Source organism: Astatotilapia calliptera, chromosome 1, assembly GCF_964374335.1.
Source record: "Astatotilapia calliptera chromosome 1, fAstCal68.1, whole genome shotgun sequence".
Classification (NCBI taxonomy): domain Eukaryota; kingdom Metazoa; phylum Chordata; class Actinopteri; order Cichliformes; family Cichlidae; genus Astatotilapia; species Astatotilapia calliptera.
In genome coordinates this window covers 11,101,123-11,128,140 of record NC_137422.1, presented here as the reverse complement: position 1 = coordinate 11,128,140, position 27,018 = coordinate 11,101,123, and the positions used below count along the sequence as shown (strand labels likewise).

The 27,018-nt window shown below is 42.5% G+C and overlaps 1 protein-coding gene across 3 annotated transcripts in view; it reads left to right on the top strand.

The window, feature by feature from the left end:
* tspan4a (tetraspanin 4a) overlaps positions 1-27,018 on the top strand; it is a 162,799-nt gene that overhangs the window by 21,564 nt on the left and 114,217 nt on the right. Inside the window, exons 1-2 of one of the 3 annotated variants that reach the window (XM_026162122.2) lie at positions 24,815-24,978; positions 25,752-25,831. In XM_026162122.2, the coding sequence (XP_026017907.1) occupies positions 24,969-24,978; positions 25,752-25,831 (90 nt within the window). In that variant the 5' untranslated portion in view covers positions 24,815-24,968. Of the gene's footprint in view, positions 1-24,814; positions 24,979-25,359; positions 25,832-27,018 lie in introns of those variants that run through there. The other 2 variants (XM_026162126.2, XM_026162116.2) reach the window with 2 other exon arrangements.

The window sequence follows — 27,018 nt, the reverse complement described above, 5'->3', positions numbered from 1 at the left end:
CTTAAACATACTATAAACATCAAAATGAACTAAAACTCAAAACACTGGGTCATAAGACCCAGGATCGTGACAAGAATAAATACAACCAACACCTAACTTAACAGTTATTTGAGGCCTCTTGCCTACTCTATCAGAGGGAAATAATCAACAAGGAACCTGCTCTTGTTTACCAAACAGATTCTCTAAGTGTGTGTGTGGAAGATGTAATGTAATCCCCAGGACAGTCTACAGGCTCAGTGAAGACATAGAAACTACTATACAAAATGTACACGTGGTTACGAGTGGCTAATTGGCTAATTAGTTAAGAGTTCACCCAGACTCAGGGTACCTCTGCAACACCTTTAAAGCAGAACAAACAAATGAGCACAGACAAATGATCACAGAAACAAGAAAAACACGACACATTGGCAAGCTGCTCACATGAACTCACACCTCTCTGATAAACAGCTTAGCTGTTAAAGCAGGTGGTTGATTGCAGGTGCAGGCTGAGTAAGGAAGGGGCTTGGGCACTGGCACAGTCAGGTAATGTAGCAGACAAGAGGTCAGGGGAAAAAAGGCAGCAGACAAGAAGCAGCAATGCTGGACAAGGATGGGAAGATGCTAATTTGCATTCAGCAAAGAAGGAGGGGCAAGAGGGAATGCTTATATGCAGATCCACTATTTCACTTTACCGCAGCCCATGGGAATTGTTCCCATATGTTTGATTGCCAGTACACCACTTGCTACCCTGTTTGCTAATAAGTTGTTTAAAGAATTGAGTCTGAGTTTCACAGTGCTGATGTAAAATCACAGTTAAACTGGACTGCAGTGATTCTCGAAAAATTGGTGTAGACGTGTAAAAATGCGTGAACTTTGGATTGATTCTCTTCAGAAATTCAGGCGGCTGTCTTCTCTGCAGGGAAATACCAACAACAACCCTTCCTCCATCTCACATTCATATTTTGATTCATACAGTGTTCACAGGGAGGAGGAGCTATTCACAGCTGGGTTTGTTTCCAATTTGTTTGGGTGTGTGCGTGCATGAGAGTGAATGTGCAACCCTGCAGTGAAATAAGATTTGACTCATTTTCAATAGTGAAAGCAAAAATAGAAAATCAATATGTGGCTGTCAGTGCAGATATTAAGGCTTACTGGCACAAATATATCAGTGTATGGGAAACAATGCTCTAAGGAGTGTATCAATTTTTTCCCAGCTTATTATAAAACAGTTGTGGGCCTACAGAGGGATCCCCAGCCAAAATCCAAAAGGTGAATTTTCATCAGTTCTAATTTCTCTAATTTAAAACAGACTCTTACACATTACTCAATATAACATCTTGGTTTAAATCAACTCTGACAAGTTGTGTTAAGTCAATATATTATTTATTGTTTAGAAATGTTAATTTGTGCATTTTACCGTGTCTGTTCCAAGAGCAAAAGGAGGAAGCGCTGCCTCACTTCCTGTATTTATAACACCGTGTTTGTTGATGTCACAGGAAGGGACCTGGTGAAGAGGGGGAAGAAAACTGTTGTATTTTAAAAAAGTCAAATGTAGGGTTTTGTCTGCTCTAGTTTGTTTTTGTTGCGGGTATGAAGCAGGACCAATCAGTGATTGATTGTAATATTTAGTCTTACTTATTCCATTGGAGATGATTTTGTTTGGATAGCTCTAGAGCAGGGGTGCCCAATCCCGGTCCTCGAGAGCTACCGTCCTGCAGCTTTTAGATGCATCCCTACTCCAACACAGCTGAATCAAATGAATGGCTTGTTATCAGGCCTTTGCCAAACATGATGGCATGCTGAAGAGGTAATCAAACCATTTGATTCAGCTGTGTTGGAGTAGGGATGCATCTAAAAGCTGCAGGACGGTAGCTCTTGAGGACCGGGATTGGGCACCCCTGCTCTAGAGTATTTAAACAGAAGAATTCAGTTGTTCAGGAAGTGAGGGCCAGGTCAGTGTAGCTGAGTGCACGTGACATTAATTTTGGTTGGTTTATGTTCAGTTATGGTTATTTGCACCAAGTTGACATTTTAAAATTGATTTTTGTAAATCATTTTTGCTCACAATGTTTGTAAATGAATCACCTGCTACACTCGACAGCATCTGTCTACTACGCTTCTTCCGCCACTTTGGCCAAGCGATCTCACCTGTTCTCACATGTTATATGACATTTTTTAATACCCATGACCAAATTTTAAAGGTTCGACATATGTCAAACAGGTATGTGGTAGCTGTAAGCGTATGGTCAGCTCCAAATACTCAACTATTTATGTCTTTTCTAGTTCTCTTCACCCCACTTTGGTGATTAAGAGGTTCATTGTCTAAAAGCAAAATACAAAAACAACAACAACAAAAAGATAAGTAATTACTACTTTGGCAGCATGAAAACTCCCTATGATACTTTTACTGTGAACTTTTCAGGTCTACAGTTTTGGACCTTTATTCCAGCAGCCCTACAAAACACTGCAGCTAAAAGAATAAAAAAAACCTTTGTCATCATTTTGTAGTTCTTGAATTGCGGCTCTCCTGGTGGTAGTAAATGCACTTCAGCCTTGTCTTTTATAACTAAAACTTGCAAAAGGTAGCAGCACCTTGCATAACAGACAAGGGTAAACGAGTTGCTCAAATGTCCTTTGGAACATAGTGTAGTACTTTCAAACAAAAAAATGCACAAAGGTACATGATTTTAACATTTCTGGACACTACCAGCTCAGCTCCTCACAGCCTGTCAGGTTAGATAAGGCCATGTCTGGGTGCCCTCAGGACTGCAGCAAGTTTTATTGTACTCTATTTACCAGCTGTGACAGTGTGACTGGTATTGTTTCACATTGTGAGCCTGTGTGTGTGTAATTGTGGCAAAATATGGTGCTTTCTGTTGCAGCAGGAAGTTTTATTTTGGCATTTGTTCGTGTGTCTCCATGCAGTAGCATGGTGTCCGTACAGTTCACATCAAAATGAAGGTCGAGTTAGGTAACGGGTGTTAAGGGACTCTTGAGTATAGAATAAAAGTCATTGGAAGTATGGAAGTCATTGGTTCTCCTGCTATATACCCCTGCCGCACTTTTCTTTTTAATTTCTAATTACCCATCTAAAGTATCTCTATTCACATCATATATCACATATGATGGTGTCTAGTTGAAACACTAGCAAAGCAGATTATGGTCTTTCAGAATATGCGAAGCTAACTAACACACATGGCAATGCAAATACACACCTGCACAAAGATGTGGCTTGATCCAAGTTGTTTCATGTCTGCTCCGGGGACTTTATCACTGTTTATCTCTCTGGTGCTCACTGTCTCCTGGATCAAGCCGATCTGCCTACACACAGCCACCTGTCTGAACACTCTCCTGATGAGATTACTCACATTGGGATTTCCACCAAGCACTTTTTTTGTGTGCATGTGTTTTGATGTGATACTCATAATACTGAGAGAGGGCAGATATCTCTATCTGAATGCGGGTTTGGATAAAAAACAAAGGTGACACTGTGGATTTGTTTGAAATATAATGTTTTCATATGTGTATAAACTTAATAGATTTATAGAGCACTTTTTAGTAGCATCAAGACTGTTGACATGGTCAGTCAAGTAGCAGAGGTTGTTCATCAGTTTCAGTTGCTTTCCTGTTAATGAAAATTAACAACAGGTGCACTAGAGGGGCAACAATGAGACAACCAAAACAGGAATGATCTTGCAGGTGGAGGCCACTCACATTTTTTCCCTCAACTTTTCTGACTGTTTCTTTTCACTAGTTTTGCATTTCTCTAGAGTAAGTGTCACTGCTGTAAGCATGAGGTGATACTTGAACCCTAGAGAGGTTGCACAGGTAGTCCAACTCCTCAAGGATGACACATCAAAATGTGCCATTGCCAGTAGGTTTGCTGTGTCTCCCAGCACAGTCTTAAATGCATGGAGGAGATTTCAATGGCAGTCAGTTACTGTGGGAGAGCTGGACAGCTATTGAAGGTCCTTAACACATCAGCTTGACTGATATCTGCTCCTTTCTGGAAGGAGGAACAATCTGAGCACTGCCAAAGCTACTAAAGAACCTCCAGCAGGTCACTGATGTAGATGTCTCTGACCAAACAATCAGAAACTGACTTCATGAGGGTGGTGTGAGGACCTGACATCCTCTAGTGGGCCATGTGCTCACTGCCCAGCACCGTGGAGCCTGATTATAATTTGCCATAGAATACCAGAACTGACAGATCCACTATTGGCATCTTGTGCTGAACACCCTGAACACACGTGACAGACGTGGAAGGGTCTGGAGAAGCCGTGGAGAATGTTATGCTTCCTCTAACATTGTTTGATCTGACTGGTCTGTGACTGCGTCTTATTAGTAATGGTCTGGGGAGGCATATCCATGGAAAGACACACAGGCTTCTACAGGCCAGACAGTGTCAACCTGCTATTAGGTATTGGGATTAAATTTTTGGACCCACTGTCAGACCCTACGCTGGTGCAGTGGGTCCTGGGTTTCTCCTGGTGCATGATAATGCCTGGCCCCCACTCTCGTTTCACCTAAATCCAATAAAATACCTCTGGGACATTATGTTTCAGTCCAGGCCGCACCTCAGACTGTTCAGGAACTCAGTGATGCCCGGGTCCAGATCTGGTTGGAGATCCCCAGGGACACCATCCATCATCGTATTAGGAGCCCCAACGCTGACAGGCAAGCACACAAGCACGTGGGGGCCATACAAACTACTGAGAACCATTGTGTGATGCTGCAAAGAAATTTCAACAAAATAGACTAGCCTGCTGAATCATTTTTTCACTTTGATTTTCAGGGTGTCTTTGAATTCACCCCTCAGTAGGTTGATAATTTTCATTTCCATCAAACCATGTGGCATCCTTTCATTCCTAACACATCTCCCAGTCCATATCAGTGTAGAGACCCAGCATGATTTTTTCCCCATTGAGGTTTGATATGCTTTCAAAGTGTTTTTGAACAGTGTATTATCAGTTCTGCAAAATATGATTGGTATAAATGATTTGCATCATTACATTAGCCCACATTGATATAACGTATTTCTTCTCAACACAAAGACACTGTCTGTATTTGATTACATGTTAATACGATCTGTTAAACAGTCCGAGGATATTTTTTAGACATAAAAAGGTGAGAGCATATCAATTTGTCCTCAGAGATGCATTGTGGCTTTAAGCGCAGAGTCCATTAAGAGCCGACTACATTGGCAGTGGGAATGAATTTACTTGCTGCAAATATTCTGTATAATGATCAGTGCCAATGGGACAGTGAAAGGCTTAATTGGCAGCCCAAGTAACATTTTAGACATTTCATGCTTTGCAAGCAGAAAAAGCAAAACAACACTTGGAAATAGGTTTTCCTAAATCAGATTTAAACCATTGATTTGATATTCAACTCAAGACGTCTGTTGCAGCCTGGCTGCACAAATCACATTTCAGACTACCCTGCGTGTGGGCATGTGGGCAATCTAATTTCCTTTTCATTCAGCTTCATTGGATACACGCTTTTAAGTAAATACTTTAAAACACTTAGAGGACCACAGCTCACTCAATTTTACTTTGAAAATGAAGAATAGGAGGATATTTTGAGTAAAGGAGTATATTGTTAAAAAGCCGTCGCATGTCAATAGGCGGTCATAATCTGGGAGTGGGTGTCATGTACGGTATTGAACTGGCAGCATCCTGGCTGCACGTTAAGGCAGTGGGGGTGGTTGCTGCATGTGTGCTTCAGTGAGTTATTACATGTGTCAGAAGCCTGTTTGCAGAATGGTGTGATAATTTTAAAGAAACCCCCCACTGCCTCGCACCCCCTCCTCCAGGGGTGATTATTCTTTCCTTCGTGTCCATAAATACATGTCCGTGCAGACACCGTATTTGCCTGCTTTTCCGCGGCGTTTGACTGGCAAGCCGGGTAATAACCTTCACGCTAGGAGGGATTAGCTGCAGAATGCGAATGGCAGATGTGACATGTGTGCATACATCTTGTTTGCAGGTAGAGAGGTTTTCTATGTGGGCTGTTTAGAGGCAAGGAGGAGAGGAGAGCATGAAACTGCTGGCAACCCATATGGGAGAAATAGCTGATGAATCAATGGAGATATTGATGAATAGATGGAGGCAATCACAGCTGTAAGTTACTATTGTGCGCGGCTTGAAAATGTTTGCAGTTGTCACAGGCTGACTGCTGCATCTGGTTATCCTTGTCAGTTTGTCAAGTGTAAAAAAAAAAATGAAACGATTAAGACAGAGATGCCAGTAGTTTGCGTTTGCGTGATCATCGTCCATGGGTAATTATATCATATGCACTGGAACAGGGAAAGAGCTACACGGTGTAAATAATTAAGCAGTCATCCAGTTTTGTCATTCACCAGCTTGGATATGTTAATCACCAGCTTTGTACCATTATTTACACACAAACTGACAAACAGAATGGATATTTTAGGCATGATGTATTGAAGAGATGTGTCACATCTCCGTTTACTCCAGCCCACAGCTGCAGATTACCACTTTTGTGGCAGTTTAAGTGCAACATTTTGATGGTAAATTCCAAGATTTATCCTTTTAAGTTGGATGCATTAAACACACTATTGGCAGAATCTGCAATAGTCTTATTCACTTCCTTTTCTGGCATTAGAGAGGAGGATTGATGCCCTTCTCACGTCTCAGTGATGCATTTGCTACAGCCAGTCAGTTTAGTGTAGAATAATTATTGGAACCACTGACACCATTGTCTTTATATAAAAGATGGATGTAGTCACCCTGACAAAACCCATCAGTTATTAAAATCCTGCTATGATGCAAGAAGCTGAGTGTTTTTGTTGTGACTGTCATGGACTTTAGATGTCACGAGCTGATGTCACAAGCGGGGGGCACATCTGATTGTGATACTGAGGGACACTGAGCAACAAATGAACAATGAAAATAGCAATTAAGATGAAAAACTTATTTACTGAGATCATAGAGCCAGGAAAGTTGCTAATGCTGGTTTAAGGCATTTCCACAGTGGCTTTCCTTTTTAGAACTTTTAGTCCATCTTTAACAGATGTGGGGGAAAAAATTGTTTCACGAGACTGTGAGAAACTGAATACATCCCATGATTGTAGAACCATCTTTAGCAGCAAAACCCTTCAAAATGACCTCCACGGGTGTGAACGTCTCTGACTAAACCCTGTGCTCAGTTCCTGGCATCGTTGAACAGAATTGACAGGTTCACCACCACAGAGCAGGTTCAGCCTGAACAGATGTGACAGATGTGACAAGGTTTGGAGAAGCTGTGGACGTGGACATTATTTACCATGACTGGTTGGTGGTGGGTCAGTGATGGTGTGGGGAGGCATATCCATGGCGGGACACACAGGCCGCTAAGCAAAAAAAAAAGATCATCCATCTTTTACAGATGTGAAAAAAAACTTTCACAGCTCTGTGAAAAACAAGTCTGAGGGAGATTTGCTGCTGAGCCTGGGATCTTTGTCCTGTTACATGATACGGTTTGGGCCAAGCTTTAGCTGTTGGGTGGATGACCTCAAATCTGAATTCAGAATTCTTTGATATACAGAGGAGTTCATGACAAACTCAGTGACTGGAATGTGCAGGTCCTTTGTCCTACTGTACAAGTCCAATCAACACCCCGTCACCACCATGCTTGACAGTTTGTATGAGGTGTTTGGATTTGCCAATTTATTTTAGATGCAACTTTGCAAACCTAAGCTGTGCTGCCCTGTTCTTTTTATAGCGAAGAGGCTTTCTCCTGGCAATACTCCCGAACAAGCCATACTTGTTCACTCTTTTTCTAAGTGGCAAGTCATGAAATATAACCTTTACCATGTTAACTGAGGCCTGTGGAGTCTGAGATGTAACTCCTAGGCTTTTTGCAGTTTCTCAAAGCACTGCACGGTGGATTATCTGGGATGTCCACTCCTGGGAAGATTGCAACATTGTGTTGACACACATAAACACTTCAGACCAGCAAACTGCCAGAATTTCAGTATTTATAGAGGTGCTCACACTTTGTGATGATCTTTTAATTGAGTACATGTAATTAGCAGTTCCTGGTTGCTGGCTTTTTTCATCTTCTTTTATCTGAGATTCAACTTGTGTTCCATTATACTTAAATCACAGGTGCCAGCATTCGTTTTTTTAATTTTGAGAAATTCGTGACTTTTTTCTCCCCATTTCCATTCGATATGCTCGGCTAAGCTAGTCTGTGATGGAAAGCATACGTTTATCACATGCGGTGGTATCAATCATGTCATTCAGAGTTGATTGTGCCAAAGAAGCAAATAGCAGATTGGAAAATAAAAGAAAGACAAAATAGGATCCATAGTTGGGAGAGCACAATGTGTGGACAAGAGTTTTTAGATTGTAACAGTAATATGTATATTATAAAAATTCAAAATAATGCTATATTATGTCAATCAGAGGGTTTTTTTTGGCTCTTTTATTTCGCTGGCACGTTTTTCTCTTTGCTGATGCAGATTGTCATGATTTTCCAGTCTGCTCCCCCCTGGCATTTTACAGTCTTTCAGTTTATTTTGGACGAAGCCCTTTCAGTTTGGTCCCAAGTGATTTGGCCTCTTGGGAACTCGTTTGTAAATGACCTCTCTTATGGATCGAACGTGTTGCTAATTAGCACTAATCTCTTACCTGTTTTGCACAAATTTTAGATGCAATTAGGACATTTTGAAAATAAAGTGAAATTTGCCTCCTGTAGCCTGCGTCTGTCAGTGCTGCTTGGCCCCAGTAGAGCAAAGGACAGCTATGTGTCTTGCAGCTAAAATATATGAATATTTTAAGATGCTTTTTTTCTCCAGCATTTCACCACAGACAGTGTTGGAGTCAGTGATTGTAGCATAATTACAAGCATCCTTTAAAAATACATGGGAATTGCACTCTTGAATCTTATTAGATACTCAGTTCAGGCTAGACTAAGCATTGCTACTGGTGTTGTCTCATTTGAGAACACGAGGAGACACATACGAGCTGAAAACAGCTTAAAACCTAATTAGTTTTCTTTTTGTTTTTTTGTTTTTTGTTTTTGCCGTGGAGGCTTTGGAGAAGGGGAGCCTGTGCTATAAAAACTACATTAATAATTTAAGTTCAATTTCCTCAGTTCACCTTTACTGATGATAGGTAATTTATCCTTAAGCTGTCTGAACAAGCACCAAAACAAATGCTTACAAATGCACTATCGCCGTTGTTTTCACCTTCTACTGACCAACAGTGACACAAAAGAGCCAAAAGTTTGGAAGCAAAAAGTCTCTTTTCCCCCCTCATTGTCTATAAAACCCTGTGAAAAAGCCAAAGTGATAAAGCTTTAGCTGCCGCTCTGTGCCTTCCAACATTCCTTTTTCATCCGTGACAATCACCCTCCAGGCAAAACCCTACTGAAGGCATAAATCTTTAAAGTGATCACAAATACATTTCTTCTTCTTCTTTGTGTTTTTTTAATGTACTGCAAACTCGCATTTTAAATCTTCTTTTCAGCTGTGGCTGAGTATTAAGCATGGGTCGAGCTAAGATGGGAATTACATAGGGTCAGTAAATTTATTAACCAACAGCAGCATCATGCTGTGAGCTGTAAGGCCAGGCAAGCAGCCACAGACGTGACTGCAAACAGCAGTTTAGTGAGAGGCCTTTTTCATGTGTCAGCAGGCAAGTGTAATAGCATGCATGCGTAAGAGAATCAATTAAATTCAAGGTCATACAATGCCATTACCAGACCTAAGCAAGTGGGCTACGTCTTTTAAAGCAATTGCCTTTGACACTCACTCCTTGTACATGTGACAGCTGCAGTGGACAAACAGATGGAAGGTCGGAGAGAGTGACAGGAAAAACTGATTAGCAACTGTACAACAAATGGGCTTCTAACCTGCTGCCCAAAGGTCTGAAAGTGTACTCGGTAACACTTTATGCTATGTAAAGGGTGTAATTCCCCTGTAATTAAATGGATTTTCAATTTGCTGTAAATTCACTGTACTTTTCAGGCACAGGCTGCGTTGTGGGGTGGATTACTCTGGGCTTTTTACATCTTTATTTTTCTTTTTTTTACATCTTTATTTAAGAATCATTATGTTGACGTGCATGATGGATGTTCTGTTATTTAATTGACCATTTGTTTTATCAATATAAATGCAATACAGTGGGCCCTCGTTTATTGCAGGAGTTACGTTTGAAAAATAACCCGCAATAGGTGAGATCCGCGATGTAGCCAACTTTAGTTTTTGCAATTATTATAGATGTTTTAAGGCTGTAAAACCCCTCACTACACACTTTATATACTTTTCTCATACGTTAAATTCTACCTTCTTTTATCATGTCCAGAAGTCCAACTTCTTGTGCAATGGTAGCATCTTCCTTTGCCTTTTGGGTGCTCCCACAGGTGCCTTTGATGGTGCAAAACGTTTCGTCGACATTGTTGTGTTTGTTGGGGAGAAAACTTACAAACATACAGTACAGCACTTCAGAGTCACACTGCTAGGGATCGAAGATTTATGTAAATTTGACAAGCTGAACTCATTCTGTACTCATTCTGTACTGATACGTTGAAATAACATGTAATTAAAGTGTAATTACATTATCGTAAAGTGTTTCTGTGTATTCAAAATGAGCAGCACCTCTTCCCCATTAACCTGTTATAGAGTTGAATTTTAAAGTGAAGTTCAAATAAATAAATCTGACACTAAGTGGTTACAACTCATATACTCTCCCTCTCCCTCTCTCTCTTTTTTCCTACCAAAAATGCTTTTATTATTACATTTATCTGTTGGGTTGGGAAATGGTGGCACTGACAAAAACACAGGAGGTGGAGCTGAAGGTGGCAGAGGTAAGATGTTAGGATTTTTTTGGGGAAGTGACCAGGAGGGACAGGATTAGAACTGAGTATACCAGAGGGGCAGCTATATCACAGAGATAGCTGCTGTTGAAGATGGAGCTGCCAGGCAAGAGTTAGAGAGGAGGATCCCAGTCCCTCTTCACTATATCATAGGAGGAGATGCAGAGGGTTGATGTGACAGGAGAGGATGCTAGGGATAGGGTGAGACGGAGGAAGAGGATCTTTTATGGCAACCCGTCAAAAGAAAAAAAAAAAAGAGAAGGCGATCAGTAAACTGAGAGAACAGTGGTTTGAGTTATGGAAAATGACACAAAATGATTTGAGATGGTTAATAATGACACTCATAACAGTGTGGTCAGTTTATATATCTGTGTGAGTGCATTAAAGCCTATTAATATTTGACAGCCGAACTGCTCGAGTGTAAGTTTCCTGCATTAGTCCTGCTCAGTGGCGCCATTGAACATTTACACAAAGCTGGATCTTTCACTGTTGTTCAAGGTGAACAGGGAGAACGCATGCTATCTAGTGCACTGGCATGGTTCACTGATGAGTTTTTGATTGTTTGTGAACAATAGCGGCACTCAATGGTGCAAAGAAGGCAAGCATGTCTGCTCCCTCAGCATCCCTTTTTTTAAAAGATTTTAGTGTTTCTGGCCACCTGGTGAGTGTACGTGTTACGTCCCTCTGCAGCTTCTAATCGTCTCAGTGTTTTCAGCTGGTGCTAATTGGCCACACCTAGTCAGGTGTGGATAAAAGCATACCTGAGGCAAGCTTTCCGGCAGTGCACTAGTCTTTGCCTTGGTGGCATCAGCCATTTTAGCCAACCTGGTTTTCCATTTTAGGATGAAACCTCTTCTCACCCACACTCTGTTGTTCGTGTCCTTTTTTTATGTTGCGGCTTTTGAGCCGGGTCGTAACATAAGTGGGGGCTCGTCCGGGATATTTGGACATTTTAGTGGAGACTGAATGTCAGTTTGTTTTGCTTTTAAGTGGGTGAGTGATGGTGGTCACTGTAATTGAGCAAACTCCCTTTAGTTAGTGTGTTTCAGCTGGGTGGCTGTGCTGCCCTTCCATCGAAGCACTTGTTTGTTGTTTTGCTTTATTGTTTTAGTTTATTGTGTTTGGTGGCTATCCTGGGTGGGGGTACGCTTCAGAGTTTGGTAGGAGACTATATCTCTGGTCTGCTGCCTGCTCTCGAGTTCGCGTTTAAAGTTGCCTCGAGCCTGGTACACCACTGAAGACTAGGGTAGGAAAAGTAAGGGTTTTTTTGTTTTTAGTGTTTTAGGCTGGGAGTTGCACATAGTAAATCAGTGGCACCAAACTCGGTAGGAGGTTTGAGACCATTCATGATTATGGTCTGTAGTTGAGGCAGGTAGGCTGTTTTTAAGTTGGCATTGTGTGCACACCCTGTGTGTGCATATGTCAGTGTGGATGGATGCTAATGAGATCCTTGTGAGGTGAGTGTTTTGTGCTGTGACCTTTAGTGTTGTGGGGAATATGGCTATTTTGTTGGATCACTTGTGAGTGTTGTTGGCCAGGTGATGGCAATAACACTGTGGGGTGCTGAGCCACCCTTGATGTGATCATTGTGTGGCCATAGCTCTCCATTTTGTGGTTGGTCACTAGTATGCTTGATTTACTGAACTTTTTGGATTAAAGTAACTTGTTGTGGTATAGGGCCACTTGTATGTGACTGTTTGTGTGGTGGAGACAACAGATCACTTAGTTGTGATTATTTGTTGCTACTTTTGGTTTTGTGTTGTAGCAGATCAGGTAATCATTTTGGGTTTGACTGTTGTGCTCCTTTGTGTTGGTCACATGTTACTTTTTGTCTGTTCAGTGTGGCAACTTCAAATCCTCATGCCCATCCATGCTTAGAGATACCAACTATAACGTGAACACTGTGCTTCTGTTACCTTTAACTTTTATTCCAGGTTTGTGGGTAAAGGAACTGAAGGCTTCAGAGGGGCTTTTAATAAATTTAAGGGTCCTAGAGGAACCCTTTTAAGGGAGGAGGTGTTACGTCCCTCTGCAGCTTCTAATCGTCTCAGTGTTTTCAGCTGGTGCTAATTGGCCACACCTAGTCAGGTGTGGATAAAAGCATACCTGAGGCAAGCTTTCCGGCAGTGCACTAGTCTTTGCCTTGGTGGCATCAGCCATTTTAGCCAACTTGGTTTTCCATTTTAGGATGAAACCTCTTCTCACCCACACTCTGTTGTTCGTCTCCTTTTTATATGTTGCGGCTTTTGAGCCGGGTCGTAACAGTACGCTTCACATTCAGTTTCATCTCCATGACAACCGACCAAACTTCACTCACTGAATAGGCTGCCTTAAATGCCTGAAATCTCTTTAACAGCTCAAGAGATGCGTCAGGGTTTACATATGCTACTGTGGCACTTTCAGACTGAGCGACTAACAGTTACATTTAAGAAAATATTAGAACATCAGCCTTTTCTTTTCAGTAGTGCATGGCCTTTACCGCTCAGTGGTGTGCTCTGGGTGTTGAAGGGCAGGTCCACAGGGACTCCTCTTTTTTTATTTATTTTACGCTACAAAACTGACCAGCTTTAAGCTTCAGCCCTTTGCCTTGTTGCACAGAATACAGAACAGTCATCTCTTTTCTGTTTTCTTCAGTGTAAGTAGGCGCAGAGCCATTCCATTCTTCTGCCCACTGTTCAGGTCTTTGAATGGAGAGTATTTGTGTTTTGGCTCTGAGCGTGGCACACTGCATAATTGCATTTTGCCGTGTCAGGTCTCACAACTGCAGACTTCAGTGGGTTCATCCACAGACACACGCCTGATTAACAATAGGCTGGCTCACATGCTTTTCATGGTTACTTAATTGTTTTGTGTCCTCTCATGTAACCCACTCTCTCTGGCATTATATTAATTAAACCTTTTAGTTAACGGCATAACTCATGCTGTTAAATCAGAAAGTACAAAGGTATTAAGTCGCCACACTGAACTAATAGTGGGCCAAGGTATGAGTCATTTTCCTCTCAGGCTTTGTGGAGTGATATTATGAATTCATGGTGGTTGAATGTCAAAATTATTATTATTATTATATTTTTAGATTTGTGCTTAATTTGCACTATTAGCCATGCAGGATGCATCAACTCTGCCTTGTACTGTATGCCAGCACAGTCTCACCTAAACAGAATCAGATAAGCAGACTCTGTCTGTCTGCTTATTGATAAAAACAAAGAGTCTTGTCAGCTACTGACACTCTTTCCTCCGAAGACTACCATATAGGCCCTTTATGCAACTATATGAATAAATGTATGTAAAATGTGCGCAGTGTCATCACCTTTACAAGGGCAGAATTTGGCACCCTGCATCCCTTAAAATAAAGGGTCTAATTCTAACTCAAACCATCATCATTTTTTAAACTTCAATTTAATCAAGTTCTTCAGTGCCAAGTGAAAATTAGACGTGCTGATCTGCACATTTAAAACAGACTTGGACTCAATATTCACCTCTTTATTTAGGATGGACCTATTAATAACTTTTACACTACTTTATAAATGTGTGTGTGTGTGTGTATGTATATATATATATATATATATATATATATATAAAATAAATAAAAAAACACCCAGCACGCCCCTGCGGGCGGTTTATCCTTCAAGCTCGGGTCCTCTACCAGAGGCCTGGGAGCTTGAGGGTCCTGCGCAGTATCTTAGCTGTTCCCAGGACTGCGCTCTTCTGGACAGAAATCTCCGATGTTGTTCCCGGGATCTGCTGGAGCCACTCGCCTAGCTTGGGAGTCACCGCACCTAGTGCTCCGATTACCACGGGGACCACCATTACCTTCACCCTCCACATCCTCTCGAGCTCTTCTCTGAGCCCTTGGTATTTCTCCAGCTTCTCGTGTTCCTTCTTCCTGATATTGCTGTCATTCGGAACCGCTACATCGATCACTACGGCCGTCTTCTTCTGTTTATCTACCACCACTATGTCCGGTTGGTTAGCCACCACCATTTTATCCGTCTGTATCTGGAAGTCCCACAGGATCTTAGCTCGGTCATTCTCCACCACCCTTGGGGGCATCTCCCATTTTGACCTCGGGACTTCCAGGTTATACTCGGCACAGATGTTCCTGTACACTATGCCGGCCACTTGGTTATGGCGTTCCATGTATGCCTTGCCTGCTAGCATCTTGCACCCTACTGTTATGTGCTGGATTGTCTCTGGGGCATCTTTACACAGCCTGCACCTGGGGTCTTGCCTGGTGTGATAGACCCCAGCCTCTATGGATCTTGTGCTCAGAGCTTGTTCTTGTGCTGCCATGATTAGTGCCTCTGTGCTGTCTTTCAGTCCAGCTTTGTCCAGCCACTGGTAGGATTTCTGGATATCAGCCACCTCCTCTATCTGCCGGTGGTACATACCGTGCAGGGGCCTGTCCTTCCATGATGGTTCCTCGTCTCCCTCCTCTTTCTTGGGTTTCTGCTGCCTGAGGTATTCACTGAGCACTCGGTCAGTTGGGGCCATCTTCCCAATGTATTCTTGGATGTTCGTTGTCTCATCCTGGACTGTGGTGCTGACACTCACCAGTCCCCGGCCCCCTTCCTTCCGCTTAGCGTACAGCCTCAGGGTGCTGGACTTGGGGTGAAACCCTCCATGCATGGTAAGGAGCTTTCTTGTCTTTATGTCAGTGGCTTCTATCTCCTCCTTTGGCCAGCCTATTACCCCAGCAGGGTACCTGATCACGGGCAGGGCGTACGTGTTGATGGCCCGGATCTTGTTCTTACCATTCAGCTGACTCCTCAGGACTTGCCTGACCCTCTGCAGGTACTTGGTGGTTGCAGCTTTTCTAGCGGCCTCTTCATGGTTCCCATTCGCCTGCGGGATCCCCAAGTACTTGTAACTGTCCTCTATGTCTGCAATGTTGCCTTCTGGTAGTTCAATCCCCTCAGTTCTGACTACCTTCCCTCTCTTTGTTACCATCCAACTACACTTCTCCAGTCCGAACGACATTCCAATGTCATTGCTGTATAGCCTGGTAGTGTGGATCAGTGAATCGATGTCTCGTTCACTCTTGGCATACAGCTTGATGTCATCCATGTACAGGAGGTGGCTGACAACTGCTCCGTTCCGTAGTCGGTATCCGTAGCCAGTCTTGTTAATGATCTCACTGAGGGGGTTCAGGCCTATGCAGAACAGCAGTGGGGACAGAGCATCTCCTTGGTAGATCCCGCACTTGATGGTGACTTGTGCTATGGGCTTGGAGTTGGCCTCTAGTGTTGTACGCCACATCCCCATTGAGTTCCTGATGAAGGCTCTTAAGGTCCCATTGATCTTGTACAATTCTAGGCATTCCAGTATCCAGCTGTGGGGCATTGAGTCATAGGCCTTCTTGTAATCAATCCAGGCAGTGCACAGGTTGGTCAGTCTGGTCTTGCAGTCTCGGCTGACTGTTCTGTCTACCAGTAGCTGGTGTTTTGCGCCTCTGGTATTCTTGCCAATTCCTTTCTGTGTCCCGCTCATGTATTGACCCATGTGCCTGTTCATCTTAGCCGATATGATGCCTGACAGGAGCTTCCATGTAGTACTGAGGCAGGTTATTGGTCTGTAGTTGGAGGGGACCGGTCCCTTCTTGGGGTCCTTGGGGATCAGGACCGTCCGGCCTTCAGTTAGCCATTCCGGGTGTCTCTCGTTAACTAGCAGCTGGTTCATTTGTGCTGCCAGACGCTCGTGGAGTGCAGTCAGCTTCTTCAGCCAGTAGGCGTGAACCATGTCAGGTCCTGGTGCTGTCCAACTCTTCATACTGGAGACCCTTTCTTGGATATCTGCCACTGTGATGGTTACTGGACCCTGTTCAGGGAGGTCGCTGTGGTCAGCCCTCAGATCATCTAGCCACTGAGCATTGCCGTTATGGGTTGCATCCTTCTCCCATATGCTCTTCCAGTATTGCTCCGTCTCCAGCCTTGGTGGTGCTGTTCTCTTATTGTTCCCTTGCCACTGAGAATACACCTTTGCTGGTTCTGTGGAGAACAGCTGGTTTATTCTCCTGCCTTCTATCTCTCTGGTGTACCTCCTCAAGCGGCTGGCCAAGGCTGTGAGTCTTTGCTTGGCAGTTTCCAAGGCCTCAGGTATGGACAGCTTGCTGTATTTCTTAGGCACCTTATTTGTCGCACCTTTCTGCAACTCCGTTAGTTGGCTAACCTCCCTCCGTGCTACTTTGATCTTGCCCTCTAGCCTCCTTCTCCATGGAGGGTACTGCCCCTTGTCGCTGTTCAACTTGTAGCCAAGCACCTCACTGATCACTGTTGCCGTATTGTAGATCAGCTTGTTAGTGTCGGTAATCGTGGTTGTAGGTATTGTCCGTAGTGCTGCATTAACATCATCTAGCAGACCTTCTGAGGGTACTTCACGTAATCTTGGTAACTGGCTACGGGGGATCCAGGTTTCAAGCTTGGCCATGACCCTATTTTTCAGGTCAGTTCCTCTCGCACTCAACGATCCTTCTCCTATCGCACTTGGGGCTATGTACCCAATCTCGGGTGGGGGTGATGATATCGCCCCCCTGACCTGGCGTCCTGACTCCTCCTTGCCGTAGCATTTGTGTTGTACCTCGTCAATCTCTAGCTGTGAGAGCAGTCCCTTCTTTCGAATGTTGGAACACTGAGCTACTAGTTGTTTCGCCGTCATTGTGGATGTTGGGTATCGAAGAATCCATAGGTCCCTCATCCTATTCATGTAGCCCCTTCCGCCGGGGTCACTTAGTAGCATTCCAACAACGCCCTGTTTTCGTCTCTTGCCCACCGATGCCTTCTTGTTCCAGTAGCCCACTTTTCGTCAGGGTGCCCTGGTTCCTCAACACCTGACGCGGACCTTGTTGATCCGGGCGATGTCCGAGCCGGCATGCCTTCATATTTATCTGTCTCGCTCATGTCTGCGGTGTGTGTATATAAAAATCTACTAAGTGTATATTTTATGAATAAATATAAATATATCACCAAAATTTCAGCAGTACTTTAAAGTTAAAATTATTTGCGCTCCTTTTAATGTGAGAGATAAAGTTATGTAGACATTAAAATGATTCCTGCCTTTCAAAATTGCTAATAAGCTTTGGTTAGATTGCTTCTAAATACATATTTGATTTTTGCTTTGTGAAGTTCAGTTTCAGCTTTCAGAGCCTTACAATAAGAGAAGGAATAGGGGAAGTAGGCTAAATTACTTATACAGTTAAAAACCCCTGCGTACTCGCTACTCTTGGTCTACTCCACATTTAGTTCAATTCAGTTTAAATATATTTTGCCAAATCACAACAAAAGTCATCTCAAGGCACTTTATATTGTAGGATAAAGACCCTACAATAATAGAGAGAAATCCTAACAACTAGAGGACCCCCTATGAGCAAGCACTTTGGCAACAGTGGGAAGGAAAAACTCCTTTTTCACAGGAAGTTGCTGAGATTGGCTGGTGGTTAGAGGAGGAAGACAGGAGGAAGCCGTGCTGTGGAATAGAGCCAAGGATTAATAATAACTTATAATTAAATGCAAAGTGGTTTATAAACACATGGTGAGTAAAAAGGGTTTAGAGAAGGCGAAACACTCAGCATCATGGGAAGCCCCCAGCAGCCTACGTCTATTGCAGCCTAGGATTCAGGACCACATGGTCCAGCCCTAACTAAGTTGTGTCAAAAAGGAAAGTCTTGAGTCTAATTTTAAAAGTAGAGACCTTGTCTATCTCCTGAATCCGAGCTGGGAGCAGGTTCTACAGAAGAGGGGCCTGAAAGCTTTTAAATATCCCAGGTACCACAAGTAAACCAGACGTCTGAGAGCGAAGTGCTCTATTAGTGTGATGTGATACTATGATGTCTTTAAGATAAGATGGGGCCTGATTATTCAAGACCTTGTATGTGATGAGAAGGATTTTAGATTTGATTCTGGATTTAACAGATAATGAGTATTCTAAATTGTAAATTGTGAAAATATGTACCTAGCCTTTTGAAGCTCAGATTCTTTTTATTTTATTTGTATGTATTTTGCATAGCTTGTATTTCTTTGGGGTGTTTTTCATTGTACTTGTAAATTTGTAGTTTTTCTAATTGTTTTTAAATGTTTCTTTTTCTATTCTATTTATCTGTCTATGCCTATTTAAAAAAAAAAAAAAATCTTGATCTCAGTAAGACTGCAGGCAAAGCTGGATCTATTAGTATGTTCCTCAAGCGGTTACGCAAACTTTCTACTGATAACAGAATTCAGCATTATCTTTTTGTCAAAACACAAACCAGCCGATTTAGATTTCTGACTGTGAAAGAAGAAATGTCAAGCTGTTCTTTCCTTCAGGTGATTTTAGACACGCTCAAGGTTGTAGATTCAGCCCTGAATCCAGAGAAAGTCGTTTTGTGTGCTGTTGTTGCTGTGCTTCAGATTACGTCTACATATTTAGGTGTTATTTATTATTTAAACTCTAAGTAACAAGCAAAAAAGACCCCAGTGTGTTTGGAAGAAATCTGAAGACCAAAAGCAGATATAATAATCTGTTTCTCCCATTAATTCTGTTTTAAATAGTATCTCTTATTATGTTCGATTACCATTTCCACTACAAGGCTCCTAAATAATTTATTTTCTATTTGTTCTGTGATTTGCTTTTTTTACTCTGCAATGCTGGTTTCAGCTTTTACTAAACCCTTTAGTCACGTATCTTGATGCATATATTTTGTCTTATTGTCTGTAATTCTTTGTCAGCAAAGCAAATTTTAAATCCCTCTTAGTCAGCTGATTCGGTAAAAACATGGCTATTTCTCACAGGAGCGGCTCTTATTAATCTTCATTTCCCTGAGTCTTCAATGGTGTCATGGTGTCATGATGTTGTGAAAATGTGCTTTCAGTCAGCTCATATGCCTCACATTCACAGCTGTGTTTTTGGACAGTGATGTCCTGACAGCACCTGAGCCATGCATATTCTCAGTATGTGATAATTAAACACTAATAATAGTGTGATATTTAGGCCTGCACATTACCCATGAACAGAAATCTGCAGGATCTGCGGTGCAGACATACAGTAAAGCTACTTTTTAAGTTTTTTTAAATTTTTTTTATCAGGACTTAACCTAAAAAACACGTTTTCAGTTATTTAAGCTGTATTTCAGCTACAGCAGTCAAACTACATCAATAGGATATAAACGATGGAAATAGCCATTGAGCGCTTATCTGTAGTTTGTGAAGCCCTTTTTAGGGGCTTTACATGTTAGCATGATTGCTTGGCATCATCTGAAGTGGCTACATTTGGAAGAGGTGCTACATTATCAAAACACTCACAAGATCTGGTTGTAAGATGCATCTATACTGCATGAGAGCATTACTTGGATATGTTATCCATCCATCCATCTATTCATCAGATCACCAGTCAAAGGACTAATGCTAACTTTCACATCTATGGCCAATTTAGAATCACCAGATAACCCAGCGAGCATGTGTTTAGAATACATCCATGCCAGGCTATTTAGGGCCTTTTTGGGATGACTTTGCATGCTCTCCCAGGGCCCAGGGTGGAACAGTGGTGCAAGAAGGTCCTGGAGTTGAATCCAGATACCAGAAATCTTGTCAATTACGGGTAAATAAAAATTAAATAGAATTTTACTCACCAAAACTGGACCATGGGCTTCTTGGATGACCTATACCACACATGAGACCATTTTGCATGTGCTTTGGCACAAAAGGCACCAAAGCTACAAACACTGTTGAATTAGTTCAGGTAAATCCTAGCAGACAGCAAGCAGCCTAGTTGGCACCCACATCTCACCCATTCCCTGATTAAAGTGAGAGGTTATTAAAAATAATCACAGCCTCGTGAGCAGGAAAATTAGAGGAAGAGACCAGGCTGTAAACATAGGGTGCCTATAGGGACCCAACTTCAAGTACCCATTCAAGGAACAACAGTTTTTGGCACGTCAATGATCTACTTTTTAACCCCAGCGGTTGGTTTCTGTTTAATAATGACAATTTTTGTGTCCAGTTTGATTTTAGCCTTACTGATGTTTTTTAAGTACATTATGATTTTTGCATCTCATTCACACATTTACTTGAGCCCTGTTTTGTAAACTCTCAATGATTTTTAAAGAAAATAAACAGGCTGCTTTAAAGTAAGAATAAAAAGTGTGAAAGTTTGACCGTCCAAAAACTGCATTATCTTAAAAGTGTGAAGTGAAATGTTTTTTGTGATTGCATAAGCTTAAATTCTACCAGGCAAACAGCTCTAAATAATTTGCCAGGCTTCTGGAAAGGCCATTCTCATTTCATATGCTCATATTACTGCTCTGTGCGCACTGCAGTCATCCTTGTAGACTGTTTTGTCATTTAGTGGAGATATTCATAGGAGACTCATACTCCAGCTTTAAACAAGGGAAAGCAAGCCAGACTCCTACCCCTTTATGGCTGCACGGAGACCGGAGTGCAGCGCAGCGCACTTTGTGCATCTGACTGAGCAAGGCTGTCCGTTCATATTATGCTTTCACATTACAACGATCCATAAAGCGTTTTAATGTGGGCCCATCTACAAACCTTCAGTCTGAATAAAGCTAAATTACATCATGCTGCTTGCCATGCTTCTGTTTCCCCATGCATTCGTACATGGTGAGGAGTTCAAAGTCACCGTGAGCCCTGTAGTGCCAATGCACCCAGTGAGTCTACGATGAAGCTGTTTGTAAGTGGAAATATAGACCTGAAGTGGAATCCACTTTACTGCTGCACTTGCTGAAGTTTCCTGCTGCATGATTCATTTCAGTCTGTATATTTAATGAAAGTGACAGCAGATTGCACCAATTAGTGGGATAACTGACGTAAAAGTAAGATGAACCACATCCTGTGTAAATATTTTTTCCCCTTACATGCTGTGATTGATAAATATATAATAAATGGTATAAATATGCTCAAAGAGAGAGAGAGAGAGAGAGCGAGATGTGGTAGTTTATATTTGGAGGAAAAAAAGAAATGAATTTATACGTTTCTTGTTGAACCCGTAAAACCTCATCTACAGACATTTTACTGGATCGTGTGTTACAACATTAGCACGACACATGAATGTCCATTCAGATATATCATATAAAAGCTGAGGACCCCATGATCAACACTTCCATTGGTAAACAAATGCACATAGCAAACAAAAATAAGAGGAAAATGCGTGGCGGGACTAAGGTTATAACTTTCAGCTAAGATGAGAATGTATTTGGTTTCTTGACAGTGAAAGATGAATTTTTTTTATATATTTTTATATATTTTTTATATATTTTTTTATATATGTGATGTTTTTTAGTTTTATTGTCCAGGTTCTTTCTAGCTTTGTGTTTTTGTCTATCTTTGGAGTAGGGTTCTGTATTCTCCTGCAATTTATCTTTCTGTTATATGTTGTTTATTTTCTTATGCCTGATACAAGTTCTTCATGGTGTTGTTATTTCATCCTTTCAGTTCGGAGCTTCTGTTTTGTAGATCCTTAGGTTCATTCTGTTAATCCCCCTTTGTTTCCCCATTCTGTTCCTCTGCAGTCTTTTGTCTGTGTTTGTCTTTTTGTCTTGTTCCCTCATTTTGTTGTGTCAAATAATCGTCTCTTCAATCAGTTGTGTTGCACTCTTCCTGTTTTATTTTGCTAAGTGTTGTTCAGTTTAAGTCCCTCTTGAGTCTTCATGTTAGTAACTCTCGGCTATGTTCTCACCTGTTCTCTCTCATCTCAATATCTTGTAAGTGTATGTTGTCCGAGTGTCCCTTTGTCCTTTCTCGTGTACTCCCTCATGATTGTGTCTCCCTGCTCTTGGTTTCCTAGTTTTCAGTTCTGTTCGGATTTTTGAGTTCATCCCTTGTCTCCCGAGTCCTGCATCTGGGACCACGTCCTGCCTTTCTGTGTGACTATTATATATATTATATTCAGTGAATTTTAATGCATTTGGAATAGTCTGTTGCTTTAGCAAATGCCATTGCTCACAAATCCAGGAAATCTTCTGTTAGATGATGAATAACTCCACAGCAATGCAAATGCAGTTGGATCATCAGAGTTGCAGCAGAAGTGTTTGTGTAGATCTTGTTGGTGAAGATGAAAACCAAGCAAAGAAAGCATGTGACCACTATTGTGAGCCTGCCACCCCTGCTGAAAGCAGATGGAAGGGGAAACGTAAAATATCACGTGACAGTCATGTGATAGCATGTATAGATAGAGGGCACACTTTGCTGTGACATCAACAGCTGCAAGTAATTAAAGCTTCACTGACTGGAACGTCATTCCTTATGCTGCACTGGTTATTAAAATCGCAACGTTCGGATGTGAAGATGAAGTGCTTAAAATATATATATATATTTTTTTTTTTTTTTACAACAGCAGCCAACTCAGATATGATATTTGCACTTTGGCTTTACTTCATGTTGCTTAACAAGGTCTGCCCTTGTTTTTCTTTTCATGGATAAAGGGTATTTTTTCCTACTCTTTCACACCTGACAAAATTTTGATGAAAACACTAGTAGCCCAAAAATCTTTTCAACAACGTCAGTCATTCAGTAAGCCAAATTCATTCTCCTAGCATAGGCTGCCGCTGCCTCTGCGCTCTGACCAAAATACACACAGGAGACAAAACAAAAATCCATTAAATAGTTGATGCAGCCTTGAATAAAGTCAGTACCTCTGAAGCTTTGAAATGTCTCTGTGGACTCATAAAACCAGTGACCCAGATGGCTCCCAGGTTGTGGGGAGCATGCAGTTACGCTATTTTGTGTGAATGTCAGCGGCCGTGTGTGCCTTCGCACACACAGAGACACACTTTAGGTGAGTTGTTTGTCGTGTGAAAATCCGTGCAGTGCGAGGCTACGCACACAGATATTGTATGACCCAAGTTCAGGTCCAGAGAGAGACAGAGGGAGAGAGGAACATGACTGAAGTAAAGCGTGAAGAGAGCAGCCTGGGTTGTGAGCAAGAACAACCTCTGCATGTGGAATGAGTTCCAGGCGGGAGGCAGAGAGGAGAGGAGGAGGAAGCACTAGTGCAAGTGCAGCAAGCTTCTCAGCACTGGTATGTTAACAACACGCCAGGTTTTGTGTGCGCCTCTGTGTGCACGTACATCGTGTGTGCGTGAGAGAGAGAGAGAGAGAGTTATCTAGTAGATGGTAGGGTATGATTGCCGTGTGCACGAGGGAGGATGGAGCTGCGAGGCACTGATTGGTTGTGCACTCTCATAGGGTGTGGCCAGAATGTGAATGACTGCTCCTGCCTTTCCCGCTGCCAGGTTTTGGGGACAGTTTCTGAGGAGGGATGGGGTGTGTGAGACTGTGTGTGTGGAGGAGAGAGCATTGGAGCCTGTGAGAGAAGGCAGGAAAGAAAAAGGGAAAGGGGGGGCAGGAGGACAGAGAGAGAGAAAGAGAACAGGAGCTTGTGAAGAGAGGGAGGGAGGGAGCTTCAGGCAGCGAGGCTGGACTACCGCTCAAACACTGCAGTCTTTCTTTTGCTTCTCTGAGGAAGCTGTCTTTCTCTTCTCGCTGCCTGTCTCTCCTTCTTGCTGCTTCTTCTCTCGCTGCTTGGCCATGACCCTGGTGGACACCTTGATCTCCTTGCCCACCTAGAGAAGAGGAGAGAAAACGCTGTAGCGGAGGAGGGAGACGAGAGGAGGGGACAACCGCACACTTTGCTTCTCTGATGAGAGTCTGGAAATTAATTAACCACCATCAGCACAGGGGGGGAGAGCAGAGAGGGGCTCAGGATTAGAATAAGAGGGAGTTGAAGAGAGTGATTTGTTAGATGAGAGTGGAGAGACGCAGAACAACCCCTAGACACTTTTCAGAGACAAAAGGTTCAAGTTAGGGCAGGAACTAAAGAAGCAAGGAGGAAATTGGGCAAGGCAGGAATTCCACAGGGATACAAATTGAAGAAGCCAAAGAATGGTCTGCTCATCAGCGTCATTCATCCTTTCATGCCTTCTTCCATTCTTCCTCTCACATCCATAACACCATTCTTCCCGCTCGCCTCCTTTTCTATCTTAGTTCTTTTTTTTTTTTTGCTCCGTGCATGTCAGCAAAAGCACATCGCCAGTCACATGCCGAACACTCAGACGCAACTAAGACCAGAGAGTAGTGTTTCATTCTCAGCGGACATGCGCTCTGTCTCTGAGTAAAAGAAGTTGATTAACCAAAGCAGGGGTGCTGTTATTTGCCAGCCAGGAAGCACCTGCTCAGGAATTTCTCATGAGACCAGGTAGGACCATTTCTGGATCATTTTGGCAAGCCCAAGGCGCTAGAGAGGTCAAACTCTCCAAGCATTTACCTGATTGAACCTTTATGAGATGAAACTGCAGATCAGCTTATCTGGGAGCATCACACCTGTGTGCGAGAGATTAAAGAGATAGGGATGTGCAGATGTGTACGTGTATGTTGGGATTATGTCCTAAATGTTCAGATTTACACAGATGTTGTGGCAGGATTATGCAAACTGTCCTGCAGAATATATAATATATAAGATTCAAAAATAGCAAGTCGGTTGAAGTGAATGGCAGCATATTGTTTTCTCTCAGATTACATCAGATCACGTGTGATCCCACTCTGGGTATAATTAAATCAGTAGTTCAGGAGTTTAATTATTTTGAGGCTAGGTTAGAAATACTACTGAAATCCATCTCGCAGCCCCCCCTCAGTGGAATACCTCTTTGTCCCTCGCTGTGGACTTTGTTCAGACCTGAAGTGCACAGAGTGACTATTAAAGACTCCTAAAGGCTCATTCAGCTTCCATTATGAGACGCTCGAGCACAGACGAGACTCCATATCGGCGCAGTCCATCTCTGGACAGCAAACCCGACACGCCGCCGTTCACTTCTGGGTTTCACCGCTTTAGCGGAGAGTTCGAGTATAAGCGGCCACCGTTTGCGTTCGGCTTTCACACGACAAAGGGGCCGCAAACATCCAAGGGACGCTATGCCCAGGGCAAGAAGTATGTGGTGTTTTACCTGGACCTCTCCTTCATATTCCTCCTAGAACTGCGGCGCTGCAGGATGGCTGAGGGTTGCATGATGGCCCTGCGATATGGAATGGTCTTCTTCAATCTCCTCTTCTGGGTGAGTTCTGTCTTTTAAAAAAAAAAATATATATATTTTTATATATATATGTAAACATATATATACATATATATATAAATATATGTATTCTTGTGCATGACTTTTGAAGAGGGGAGACTGTTTGTTTTGCTGAAAGTGATACTTTGCTTCCTCGCCTCAGATTTTTCTTACCCCGTTTTTTTTTTTTTTTTTTTTCCAAAGGAGCTCTCTTATGCATGTCTTTGTAACCACAGTGATGTTAGAGGAGTGAGGAGGGGGCAGAGTTGAGAGAAAGAGACAGATCATGCATTTAGATCATGTGTACAAAGCCCACTGTGTGGGTGAGTGGAGCCTTTTCTGCTCCCTATACAGTTCGTTGAGTGTGGGTGTGCACTGCATTGTTTGCCGTGTTAAGCTGTGACACATTTGGAGCTTGCATTATGTGTACACTAGTTAATCACAGAGTTACCATTGTGTTATCATTCTTCACCTACCTCTGCCTCGCCCTCCTCCCCATACAGCAGCACTTCTTAGTTCACCAAGGCATCTGCTGTCAGTCTGCTCAGTTCAGTTGATCGTATCTTTTTGCTGTGGGTTGAGGGTTGAGCTCCGCTGTGTCTGCCTGTCTCGATCCATCTCTGATAGCCCCCGTTACCGATCACTTGCATTTTCATTGTGAAGTCTGTCATGTTCCCCAGCTGTAAAGATTTCAAGCTCGTGTTGTTTTTTTTCCCTCGCAGACTCCTGTTGTGCACTCACTTGCAACTTCTTGGAGAGCTTTATGGGGTTTTTGGCCTCTGTGGTTACCTTTCTGGGATTACTTTGATTTGTCATATGTCTGCTCTTATTGGTAACAGAATGAGATGAGGCCTTGGGCACTGAAATGCAATCTAGCTGCCAAGATGCAATCTCCCTCAAGGAATGAGTGACCTTTTCACCTCTACATCTTCAGTCAGCTATAAACGGCTGTCAGAGAAGGGTCGCGGTATTTGTTATTAGCACTCGGTGTGCATGTGTGACTGTGTGTGTGTTGCCACTGGGGATAAATAATGACCACTTGACCGAGGGTAGCTATAACCTGTTTCTGATAAGCCAGTTGTATTTGGTAAGAACAGAAGAGCTCTGCCAATTTAAAACTAAGGATGGTACATTTTGACTGTTTCGTCCCAAACTTTTTGCAGATGATTTTTAAATTTTAAGGGGATACT